The sequence below is a fragment of the Schistocerca cancellata genome, chromosome 8 (assembly GCF_023864275.1).
Source record: "Schistocerca cancellata isolate TAMUIC-IGC-003103 chromosome 8, iqSchCanc2.1, whole genome shotgun sequence".
In the NCBI taxonomy this organism is placed as follows: Eukaryota; Metazoa; Arthropoda; class Insecta; order Orthoptera; family Acrididae; genus Schistocerca; species Schistocerca cancellata.
In genome coordinates this window covers 245,800,402-245,814,099 of record NC_064633.1, presented here as the reverse complement: position 1 = coordinate 245,814,099, position 13,698 = coordinate 245,800,402, and the positions used below count along the sequence as shown (strand labels likewise).

The window sequence follows — 13,698 nt, the reverse complement described above, 5'->3', positions numbered from 1 at the left end:
AAAATATTGTATGTAAACGTAATGCCTATAACAACAGTCTAATTACTGACAAAGCTGTCTCGAACAGTAGTCTTATAGAGAGACGAACACCTGCAGTGTATCATTCGATAACACAACACGTTCATTTCTTACGTGATTTGCCAGAGAGAAGTCGTAGCAACTCGCCAGCAGTGTTTTGAAATCAGATGTTGGGTTTGGCCTTAAAGCACGCAGTTGAGATGTTTCATCACAGATGGCGCTGGTTCGTGGCGCAGCAGCGAAGTGGGTGAGGTATGCGTCAACTGTGAGCAGCCGACGCGCAAAGCGGCCGCAGGTGCCCCATTGCACTCTTGCGCCGAGCGCCGAACTGTCTGTGTTTACTTCATACGAGCGTGATTTCGTTGTGTACATTTGTGCCTTGAATTGCGTAAGGGTATTTGACAACCTTGTACGACGACAGTTAACATTTGTTTGCCGTGTATAGCGTAAAGTACTTGTTCAGCGTTGTGCGGGAACGAAAAGAGAGCGAGTGTCTCCGCCTTTGCCGTGTTCGACGACCAACTTGTTTGGAGAGGGCTATTCGTAGTCTCTGCTGGAGTCCACGGGGCCACAGGAGGCCGAACAGCAGTCATTCAAGTTGCTTCATGGTTATGTTAATACGCGCATTCCTTTGCCAAGGCATCTGAGCGCTGATTGGCTGGTGAACATGAGTTGAAGGTGACGTCACGCTTCTCATGATAATGAGGTATTCAACATGGCGGAGTAGCTAGATTGTGAATTGCCAGTTGCTATACTTTTGGATGGATTTAACTAGTGAAATATGCCAAGGAGACGAAATGGAGAGATACCTCTGCCCGATGGTTGGGATTTTGGAACGGACTACGATGGGAAGATCTACTTCATCGATCATAATAGCAAGAAAACAACGTGGATTGACCCGCGAGACAGGTGAGTTGAAAAAGCGACTTAACCCTGCGGAGCCCCACGTCAAATCTCCGAATTCCTTAAATGTTTCTACTGTATTGTGTCTCGTCATCCGCTGAAGCGCTGCAAAATGCGTTCGCTGTGTTATTTCAGCCTGAGTTTGATTAATGCTGTCGTGAGTTACTGGTCATTTAAAGCATTTAAACAATAACATACAAAACTCGGGATTAATTTCGTCTGGATTAAGCACATGTGCTGCCATCTCCATGGAAACACGCCGTGTGTTGCCATAACATTTGTTTCACATATTGTATAACTTTGCAAATGAGTGAACTGTAAATATTTTTTCATCGGTCTTAGTTAATTGTTGTCAAAACAGAACATTAACGTTCGTTGTGTGGATCCGTGTTTCTCGCTGTGCGCTTTGGACAAAGGGTTGCTATTTGATTTGCAGTATGTAAAATATAAAATATCAATGTTTTGCCAGTTATTTACGCGAAAAAATAATTCGTGATTTAAGTAACACGTCCACGAAAATAGTGATTGACGCAGTGTGTGACTATTAGTACTTCGTGTTTGGCTTCGAGAAAGATGCCGCACGACCAATTTGTTATAACTTGAAATTGGACGCCGGTATTATTCTTCGCGAATGTGTGTTTCAAAAGGTTTTTCACTGCTTTATGTAGTATGTTCATTGCATTCACAGATTACATTCGTCTTGCGGCAAGAACGTGTAAGTAGTTTTCTGCATTCGACGCAGTCCCAGCGTCTCGTAATAGCCAGAGGTTCCAGAAGTTTTGTTTCTATTTTTGGATGGGCGTTAGCTTTTTCGTCTCGTCGGGCTCGCAGTGTGCATAAGGTTTCGCACCGTTTCATGTCTTGCCATCTTTGACTTTTTGTTCCATTGTGGCGACGTTTACATTTTAAGAATTCTCCGAGGATGGAGTTTCGTTCACCGGTGAATAAACATTTTTTTTTTCTCCAGCTTCATCTGAGGCGAACACGGACACTGGGTGGAACAATTTTTTTTTTTAATGCGCTCTCTAATTTACTCGGAATTGCTGTTTTTCCCGAAGGCAATCTATAGCGATTGGTTAGAATGCATTGTAGTTAAAATGAAGCTTGTTTACTTTGCCGTTGTTCCATTTGCGCTTCAGTGACAGCACCGTGCGTGCGATTCACACATGTAAACGTATATTTGCAACAGGCCGCAGAAATGCTCTGCCGTTGCCTTACCATTGTTGATAGCGCAGGAACCTGTGCCACGGGGAAACGGGGGTGTGGCCGTGGAGCGCACGCCGTTTGTTTACATCCCTTCTCACCCCGTGCAGTTGGGTGTCAAGGGCAAGAGCGGGCGTCCGACAGGAATTTGCAGACGGATGGGGGCTGCGCTCCGGAGTGGGGGCAGCTAGCGCCACCCTTGTCCATTGGCGTTGTCGCTCTGCATCGGGGTCGGGGTAGCTCCGCCCATATTCTGCGTGCCTTACCGCAGTCGGCAGGCCTGCTCAGAGGGTTCGATTCCCATAGTAGACGCAGCGTAGTATTTGGTGCTTACTTGCTACCTTCAACTGTGCATTGAACCTCTCCCTTGCAGGACAAAATTGTTTTCAAATTCAGTACTGCTTCATTAGCACATGACGATACATTTGTTAGGCTTCAGTGCCTTAACAGAAACTGCCAATTTCAATTTACAGATACATAAATAGTAAACAAGAGCATGAAAGGCGAATGCTGTTTGATACTGGCTGCTTGCAACCATCATCCCAGTGTTACACGTTTCAGGAGGACAAGTAATTGTTTGACGTTATGATACTCTGGGCGGTCTCAGTTAAATTTTCTTTTAAATTTGTATCAAATATCTAGCAGATAAAATGTTCTAGTTGCTTTTATTGATGAGTTCAGTTCCGTTCGCTCAGCGCGTATAATAGCTAATAACCGACCGTTTCGTTTATACTGTTTTTAATTGTGCTAATTTAACTTGTAACAGCATGTACAATATTCGTAACTCACGTCGACTAACGAATAAGTTACATCTCTGTAGATAAGTATTGTGTGGTGTGATCTAGAATGCTTTACTTGGTCTTGTCGAATTGTTATACAGGGACCTGTGTGGAGAATTCCAATAAAATTCAGCTGTGAGTGGTAAACGTTTCCTTCACTACAAGATCTCACTTGTTCCAGGAAGCTTTTTTTCCTACCACAGTGACGCCCCAGCATTCTAATATTCAGTTATGGGACGTTACTTATTCAAAGGCTTTGATATCTGAGGTTGCGTTTTTGTATGTACGGGTTGAACGTAAGCGAAATTCACTGAGCAAGTCAAGAGAAGCACGCATAATGACCGTACAATCTAAAGCCAAGAGAACTGAACACTTTTATAATTTCTTTCAGATTTTAATTACGGTAAGCATTAATGAAATATTGATGCTCGGAATAGGATCGAGAAATCATTAATATCCATGAAAGAGGGTTGCAGTTTGTGTGTGACAGGAAACACTGCCACCTACAGTTAATCTGTCCGTACAGTAAAGGCGCACCGCTTTTTTTGTATCCCAAACTGTATCAGAACGAAGTACATCATGAAATGAATACTGACACTTGGATAATTTGGTTTTCAAATACTGAGAAGTCACTTATTTGTATTTGTAAAATACCCTTATCACACCCTTGAGGCAAACATCATTGTAGCATAGTGCTTTCCTCCAGTTTTTCTCTACCTGTGTACCGAGATAATGTATGAAAATGGAAAAGTATGCACAAACACCCTCGTGACTACATTTAATTCACTTCTTATTCATTTAATTCACGGTATTGTCCATAACAGAAAATAAAATCTGCTATTTGGAGCTATAAGTGGCAGTCGTGTACGATACACACACATGCTATATACACCTTATTCTGGGGACCAGACAAAGTTGAGCTGAGCTGTTGGGAAGTTTATGAGGCCATGTAATGAATTCGTAAAGTTTTTCTGCGTGACAATGAAAGATATTTACGATTTGTAGGTATGAGACGTAGGTGTTAAAGGAAATGTTTCATTTATGGCATCTAATACAATAGTATTTCGTTTATTGGCTTTAACATGGAAGCTCATATTTTCAAGGATTTTTAGATGCAGTATTATCGGCATGAAAATTTTACAGTTATGTGTACTCATCTAGTATTTAAGCATAAATGCATAGATATAAGCAGCAGTGTGTTAGCAAAAGACAACAATAAACTAGGATTATGTGCCTTTGAATAAAATCAGTTTATTCCGTTTATTTATTAAGGGTCCAACAAAGACGACAAACGACAAATCATATATTTTCATGTGTAAACTGCAAACTTTTCTTCTGGAATGCTCAGCCACTCCATCTAACAATTCTATGTGAAATTTCGTTATAGTAATCTTATCTCTGTCAAACGAACAAAAATGTAGCTATCCCGATTTATCTTCCCAATAATGTGTTCTTTTGAGGGAATTAAATGATGGCGTACACTGCAGCGTTAGACACGCTTTTTCTTAAAAGTGTGAGGCACTGTTGAATTGTGTGTTTTGTTGTACTGTCATCACGTATACAGAATTTATTCTATGAGTTTTGTGAATACACTACCGTGTAGGGATTCTTACCGGCCCTTGCATTTCTTGCTTCTACGGTGCAAGATGTTCAAGTAAACTATTTAATATCAAACGCAGAAGCCACTTTAATAAGAGAAGTCGTGGCCACAAATCTGGAAGTTTGCAACTATGTGTGAAAGGAGGCGCCTGACGGAGGGCAACGGTTCAGATCGCCGACTGACTACCCAGACTTAGGTTCGCTGGGGTTTCTCACAATCGCTTTACTTTGCCGGCATGGTTCGTTTGAAAAGGTCATAGCCGATTTCCTTCACCTGTTCGAGCGTGTGTTCCGTCCTTAATGACCTCGTCGTCGACAGGACGTAGACCCTCATCTCCTCTCGAAACTGGACATCTGCCTTTCACCTGCAGTTTCTTTCTGAGGCATCAGCGCGCACCTCACCGACCGACTCAACTCTTCGTCTTAGATCCTATCAGTACCTTTCAAACTCAGCAGAAACTCTACGTCATCGGGAAACAACATTCGGAGGAAGGATGCAGCACAAAACTTGATTTGACCTTACAATCATCTTACTGGCGACCACAAGTAGTGCACATTCACAGTATTTCCATGTAATAACAGTATGTCACATTTAATGACCACTTTATGAAAAATGATGGTTTGTTAATGGTTTCCTATAAGTGTTTTGCAAGTGTTATGAAATGATCACTGTTTTCTTAAATTTACCATGGCAAAAGTTTAACACTCGCACGAGACCATCGCAAAACTTGTTTCTGTATTTACATTTTATCTGAACGATTTTCTTGCCGCGTAGTAGAAAACTCCCTGCGCCAGATAATGCTGTTTAGATAGGATGTAAATACAAACAAAACATTAGTTTCCAACAGCATTTATTACACTTCAAAAGGAAAGAAAACTACTGACGATATCGCAGAAGTTGCGAAACCTGACGGGATAGTCATACGTTAACTCCTGTGCATGAAGCGATCGTAACACAGTATAGTAGTATTATTAACCTTTTGTTTGATACAGTTTTTAAAAGCCTATGTAGTACAATGCTTCTCTGCCCAAGCGATTCTTAGAGCCAACGCAGGAAATCTATATTTGCTGTCCTGTGAAGATAGCTTTATACATTTACCTTTATAGTATTTCAGATGAATCATTACAAGCATGTTTACTGTCTTTGTCTTCCTTTTGTTTATATTTTTGTTCATGTCTTCTTTTGCGTCGAGTTTCATGTCTGAAGTGCCGTTATTCCCAAAATGCACTGTGCATCCTTGGTTTTCTTCTGCGCTTATTGAAAGGAATAATTGACATTGGTTTTTTGTTACGGCACTCAAGACATAACTTTCATTTTATATGTTGCTGAAGTTTCTTTTAACTCATTGTGTATTTGTTAGCGTCTCCGTAATACTCCCAATTCTCGAGGATCACATTTCATCAGCCTTTATTCTGCTCTCGATCACCGATTATGTTCGTAATCATAGGTGGCACCATAGTACCGACGCGCATGAAATGATTGTTCAATGTCGCCTTCGATGCTGTATTCGGTGTTTGTTGTGGTGGCACCGGGAAAACATCCTTCGTTAGGTCAAGGTACCTGAAGTCGAGGTCGCCTGGAGCTACTCTTGGAATTTTACTGATTTCGGCCGTGCCAACTGGTTTGTTTCAGGATTTCGGGTCAACATATGAAGGTCATATACGCACGCACTACGATAATATCGAAGAGACGAGTGCTGTATGAAGCTGTCATATGTTAGTACATGCCATATGTAACAATCATGCGCTGATCATTAAGAAACCCTTTAAATGACAACAGATTTTTTTTTCAAACCTAACAAATACTTGTCAAAATGTATCCTGTGGAATACGATCAACCTGATTATGTATTTGTAAATCTGCTATAAAATATGATTTAGTAAACATTCATACCAACGAAGCAGCAGAAAAACAGTTATTAATGGCAATTGAAGTTATTTACTGGTGGTATGTATGTTAACCATTGTCATCTAAAGAGTGCACACAGTATGTCGCTATTATCCAGTGTTAGTGAAGGTACTAGACCTGAGACTGATGTTTGTGAGGTATGTTCATATAAAGGAGTCGAACATCCGCTACAAGGAATCGTGTTGTTTATGAAACCCATAACGCCTCTACGGGCCTTAAATACAAAATTTTGTTTACAGACACGAGAAAGATCTGTATACTCGAAGACACATTCAACTTTTACTACTTCTAGGAGAATGTGGAGGGGATTGATATGAGGAAACCACTAATGCTGCAATCAGAAGGTTTATTTGAATCCCTATCCTTCTAGATACAACCATTTCAGCATCACGTTACTTATTCATTTATTGTTTATTTGGTATGATCAGATCAGAGCCTTCTTAATGTCCTCTCTTACATCAGACCAAGAACATCAGATACTAAAATATATTACAAAAAGTTCTCAGTTAACACACACACTTCTAGTTGTATTATCTACAACTGAGAAATTATTTGGAAAACAATTACAGTTACCAACCAAACAATAACAGTGGATAATAATACCAATCGGCAATAATAATAATAATAATAATAATAATAATAATAATAATAATAAAAGGTGTCGAGAATATCAGTAATATTGATTAGTTTATCACAGTTGAATCCATGTTTAGTATCATCAGAAACAGAAGGGAAGGGGAAGAAAGAGAAGATTGAAATGACAATGACAACAGCCCTAAGAAAGACAGACTTTTAAACAAGACTCTGTGACAAGGTGAAGGCAACGGTGGTGGGGGAGAAGGTGTTGACAAGAGTGAGCAGACAAATACATGGAAAAGATACCTATTGCAGTAGTAGGTGGGCCATTAACTGTATTTTGAAATTAGAAAGTGACTTAATTTCTCTGTTATTTTAAAGAAGATCATTCCAGTTTCCTGATACAGAAAATTATTTTGAGAAGATGACTATGTTATGTAGCGGTATAAAGGTAGTTTTACTTTGTCGAGAATGAGTAATTCAACTGTGGTGTTCAGACTTCGCTTATTTGTATACGATGCAACCTGACACGTACTTGTTAATCTGTGTGAGGAAACTGACTTTTTCTTCTTCGCGCTAACAAAGCAAGAATGATTCGTTTGCAGGCATAAGACGAAAGCATCGAGAGTGGAGGTACATTGGTAAGACATTGGACTCATGTTACAGAGGGTAGCGGTTCGTATTCTCTTGCTCTAGGTTTTCCGTGATTTTTCTAAATCGCTTAAAGTGAATATTGGGGTTGTTCCTTTGAAAGCGCTCGGAGAGTTTCCTTCCCCAATCCGTGCTTGTGTTTCATCTCTGATGTCCTTCGCCTCCATCGACTGTTGATCACTGCATGACTCAGAGCAGCATGGACTTGGCATAGGTGATCCATTGTTCGTTTTTTTATTTAGTTATTTTGGCCTGTGGCAGCAGTGACCGTATAGCCAGCAGTAATTACAACAGTGCCATGTTAACATAATTGCAAATTTCAACGGAGAACACTAATGAAAGTTGGAGGTACAAACGTAAGTTCTTAATGTAAAATAAAAAACACAAAATTACGAACACCATTACAGCTAATAGTAGTTACAATAGTACCAAGTTAACAGATTTGTAAATTTCACAACAGAACAATGGTGAGAGTTTAAAGTGCAAAGATAAAGACTTACTATAAAATAAAAACACAAACTTACGACCCGGTTTTCGAAGTCGGGTGGTTCTGTATGAGGACGAGATCCACAGCAACATGTAATTTAAAGATGGATACCGGTTTTTTTTTAAAAAAAGTCCGTGATCAAAAGTATCCGGACACACCCAAAAACATACGTTTTTCATATTAGATGCATTGTGCCACCACTTACTGCCAGGTACTCCATAACAGCGACCTCAGTAGTCATTAGACTTTGTGAGAGAGCAGAACTCCGCGGAACTCACGGACTTCGAACGTGGTCAGGTGATTGGGTGTCACTTGGGTCATACGTCTGTACGCGAGATTTCCACACTCCTAAGCATCCCTAGGTCCACTCTTTCCGATGTGACAGTGAAGTGGAAACGTGAAGGGACACGTGCAGCACGTAAGCGTACAGGCTGACCTCGTCTGTTGACTGACAGAGATCGCCGACAGTTGAACAGGGTCGTAATGTGTAATAGGCAGACATCAATCCAGACCATCACACAGGAATTCCAAATTGCATCAGGATCCACTGCAAGTACTATGGCCGTTAGGCGGGAGGTGAGAAAACTTTGATTTAATGGTCGAGCGGCTGCTCATAAGCCACACATCACGCCGGTAAATGCCAAACGACGCCTCTCTTGGTGTAACTAGCGTAAACATTGGACGATTGAGAAGTGGAAAAACGTTGTGTGGAGTGACGAATCACGGTACGCAATGTGGCGATCTGATGGCAGAAGTGTGAATATGGCGAATGCCCGGTGAACATCATCTGCCAGCGTATGTTGTGTCAACAGTAGAATTCGGAGGCGGTGGTGTTATGGTGTGATCGTGTTTTTCATGTCCTACATTGATGTTTTAAGCACCTTCTTGCTTCCCACTGCTGAAGAGCAATTCGGGGATGGCGGTTGCATCTTTCAACACGATCGAGCATCTGTTCATAATACACGGCCTGTGGTTGGGTGGTTACACGACAATAACATCCCTGTAATGGACTGGCCTGGACAGAGCGCTGACCTGAATCCTATAGAGAACCCCTTCGGATGTTTTGAAACGCCAACTTCGTGTCAGGCCTCACCGACCGGCATCGCTACCTCTCCTCAGTGCAGCACTCCGTGGAGAATGGGCTTCCATTCCCCAAGAAACCTTCCAGCACCTGATTAAACGTACGCCTGCAAGAGTGGAAGCTGTTATCAAGGCTAAGGGTGAGCCAACACCATATTGAATTCCAGCATTACCGATAGAGGGCCCCACGAACTTGTAAGTCATTTTCAGGCAGGTGTCCGGATACTTTTGATCACGTAGTATATATATATAACCAGTAAAGAAAAGCAGTTATGCTAGCGGGGAGGGAGTAAACGATCGCAGAAAATTTCCTGTACAGGACTGCTTCCGCTGCCGTGTATTTGGTACATGCCAATACGTCGTGGTTCAGATCCGCCATTGCCGTTTGGTCTTTATGACAGTGTCAAGAAGCAATAAATTTTAACCGATGTAGGTGGGAGTGGAAACACCCGTGTCCCTGCCTTATGCGAATGACGGAGGTCACTTAACGTCTACTGAACTTCACCGAGGCGAACCACGGTGGAGAAGAGATGTTCGGTTAATGGCAGCCCTTATAGTGCTGGGATACGTGCATTCACAGCTTCAATCGCGATAAGCAACTTTCTTAATCGTCGATTTGAGATCCTTGTAAGGGACCGATGTTGAGCGTAATTGTCTTTTCGTAATGCTTCTCCTCTGCATTCATATTGTGTCGGTCCTTTGGGAAGCCCCCATTTGACAAGTTGGTCCCAGGCTTTACCAACAACTGATCTCAGCCTGTTCAGTGATCTCCAGATGGGCCAATCTGAAGTACCTTAAAGCGGCAGACAGCTGGTTTCATCAACGTTTGAAGTTGATCACTTCTAGCTGCCGATAGATGTTGTCTGCCAGCAAGTGACACATATCTTCTGGAATTGAAAGGATTAGAAGTGAGGTTCATATATTTATGGCGTTACCTTCGGGGAGTCTTCTTTCATGTACTCCACTTTGGTATTAACGACTGTGATGCAACGAGCTTGAGATTGGAATACTGAACGTAATATTTTTGTTATGATAGGCTTCAGTAAAAAATTGGATGTTACGTACTAAGTGCACCGGGAACTTTTTTTCTTTATTGTTATTTCATCCCCCTCTGCCCATATAGGCGGGGAAGGAATACAGCCAATCTGCTCTTCTGCCAGTTTGACAAGTAAAACCAAATTAGATGAAAAAATACTAACATAAAGATGAGATATTTACAAGGATTTTAAAACATTTTTGAGGGTGAAATTAATGGAAGATTTTATATATACGAGGGTTGGAACTTTAATAATGGCAACTATTTATTTACAACTCGTACAAAATAGATACGTGTTTCGAAATTTTACTGACCTTCAAAGTAGTCACCAGCATTGTGTATAACCCGTTGCCAGCAATGTGGAAGTTGTAGGATACTTTTAGCAGTGCAAGTTGTGTTAACAGTTCGAGCAGCGCGGTCTATTGCCCGACGAATTTATAGCAGTTCTGGAGCGAATGCCGTGAAGTGTTTGCTTCAGTTTAGAAATCGAGTTGAACTTACGAGGGCTCAAGTCAGGGGAATGCAGTAGGTGGTATAGCACTTAGCAGCCCCATCAGTCAAACAAATCAGTAACAACTTGCACTGTACGTGCTTCTACATCTACATCTACATTTATACTCCGCAAGCCACCCAACGGTGTGTGGCGGAGGGCACTTTACGTGCCACTGTCGTTACCTCCCTTTTCTGTTCCAGTCGCGTATGGTTCGCAGGAAGAACGACTGTCTGAAAGCCTCCGTGCGCGCTCGATCGAATCTCTCCAATTTTACATTCGTGATCTCCTCGGGAGGTATAAGTAGGGGGAAGCAATACATTCGATACCTCATCCAGAAACGCACCCTCTCGAAACCTGGCGAGCAAGCTACACCGCGATGCAGAGCGCCTCTCTTGCAGAGTCTGCCACTTGAGTTTGCTAAACATCTCCGTAACGCTATCACGGTTACCAAATAACCCTGTGACAAAACGCGCCGCTCTTCTTTGGATCTTCTCTACCTCCTCCGTCAACCCGACCTGGTACGGATCCTACACTGATGAGCAATACTCAAGTATAGGTCGAACGAGTGTTTTGTAAGCCACCTCCTTTGTTGATGGACTACATTTTCTAAGGAGTCTCCCAATGAATCTCAACCTGGTACCCGCCTTAATTTTATATGACCACTCCACTTCAAATCGTTCCGCACGCATACTCCCAGATATTTTACAGAAGTAACTGCTACCAGTGTTTGTTCCGCTATCATATAATCACACAATAAAGGATCCTTCTTTCTATGTATTCACAATACATTACATTTGTCTATGTTAAGGGTCAGTTGCCACTCTCTGCACCAAGTGCCTATCCGCTGCAGATCTTCCTGCATTTCGCTACAATTTTCTAATGCTGCAACTTCTCTGTATACTACAGCATCATCCGCGAAAAGCCGCATGGAACTTCCGACAGTATCTACTAGGTCATATATATATATATATATATATATATATATATATATATATATATATATATATATATATATATATATATATATATATATATATTGTAAAAAGCAATGGTCCCATAACACTCCCCTGTGGCACGCCAGAGGTTACTTTAACGTGTTTGCATTGTCCTGCAAAATGATGGTCAGATCCTGCAGGAAGTGTCCTCACTTCTGTCTCTATGCTGCTCACTTTTGGAACACAAGCTACGAGAGGGGTCCAATCTCCTCATTCAGCCAGTTAGTAGATTTAGTCTATTGTGGCATTACTGTTGGCTAGTTGGCAGATGGGGTTTCCGTGTTAATTGCTGGCACCTCGAAAACTGCCGAAATGGAGATTATACATTGTGCATGACATTTTGACCTCAAGTTACGAACGCTTGCAGCGAATGCTAAACGTTGAGCAGATAGGTGGACGATGAGGTGGGTGCAGTGTTGGTCGGTGAGGTGAGGCGGTGCGACGCGGCCCGGCTGTCGCCCGTCTCGGTGTCGCCTCCTACGCTCGACCTTGCGTCTCTTGTACATGGAACTGGGAGGTCGCGGCTGCCGAAGCGAGGCGCGCCGCACAGCGCCGAGTTCAAGGAGACGCGCGCCATCTGCAGGGAAACACGCGCGCAACAGCAGCTGCGCCGCCGCTCCACCTCCCGCCACGACGCGCAGCCTGGTCGCCCGAGTTAACTTCACGCCGTGCGGGGACCCGTCTCGAACGGCTACCCAAAGCGTGACACAAGTTTGCGGCAAATACTATTCTGCTCTTTTTCCTACGACGCAGCGTTTTCTAGTACTGCCCGCTTTGCCAGCGTACACCTCTCCACCTCTCAGAACACCATTATTTCCGAGCTGTCGCGTCTTTAAGCAGGAGGCAAACAATCGTACCACCGTTGTGGCGTTCACCAGTTCTGCGTGCTAGTCTATCCTGTGCAGGCCTCTTCATCTCCGCACAAATAGTGCAACCTACGTCCATTGGAACCTCCTTAATTTTATTGACTGGAAAAATAAGGGATGCCCACAGGGTTCAGTTTTAGGTCCACTCCTATTATATGAATGAACTTTCACTTAACAATTCAACAAACAAAATTGGTACTTTTTGCAGACGATAGCAGTATTATAATAAATCTTTGGGTGCACATATTGACGAAAACTTGAACTCGAAGAAGCGTATTACTGAACTTCTCAAACAACTAAGATTAGCTACTTTTGCGCTTCGTATGATTGCTAATCTTGGAAACAAACCAATTAACCTCCTGGGGTAATTTTCTACTGATTACACTAAAGCGAGCAGTAAGAATAATATGTAGTGTTTACTCACGGACGTCATGCAGGTACCTCCTAACAAGCTAGGCATTTTAACTGCTCCGTCGCAATATGCATATTCGGTAACGAAATTCGTTGTTAGCAATACATCACAACTTGAGGAGGACAGTAACGTACATAGAATGAAATTCTCACTCTACAGCGGAGTGTGCTCTGATATGAAATTTCCTGGCAGATTAAAACTGTGTGCCGGACCGAGACTCGAACTCGGGACCTTTGCCTTTCGCGGGCAAGTGCTCTACGGAATCGGTCCGGCACACAGTTTTAATCTGCCAGGAAGTTTCAGTAATGTACATACTTACAACACCAGAGGGAAAAATGACCTTTATTACCCCCTGTTAAAGCTGTCAGTTTCTCAGAAAGGAGTTCAGTATACAGCAACCAACATTTTTGAACGTTTGCCCAATAACATAAAATCTCCGACAGGTATCAAAGCAGTTTTTAACTGTAATTTAAAATAATTTCTCCTGGACAACTCTTTCTATTCCATTGACGAATTTCTAGTTAAAGTTAGTAGCCAATTAAAAAAAAAAGCAAGTGTAGTTTCATGAACGGGACTGAAAACAATAATTTGTTTATTAATGTTAACATTAATCATGTATGCGTATCCTATACTGACTCGTCCCACATCAGTTCGATAAAATAGTCGTTCAGATGACGTATGGAACATGCAAC

The 13,698-nt window shown here is 42.1% G+C and overlaps 1 protein-coding gene across 1 annotated transcript in view; it reads left to right on the top strand.

Moving 5' to 3' along the window:
• Positions 1 to 303: 303 nt before the first annotated feature.
• The window catches only part of LOC126094652 (protein kibra), a 202,554-nt gene continuing 189,159 nt past the window's right edge, over positions 304 to 13,698 (top strand). The window contains exon 1 of the mRNA XM_049909150.1: positions 304 to 927. Within this exon, the coding sequence (XP_049765107.1) occupies positions 800 to 927 (128 nt within the window). The 5' untranslated portion in view covers positions 304 to 799. The remainder of the gene's footprint in view (positions 928 to 13,698) is intronic.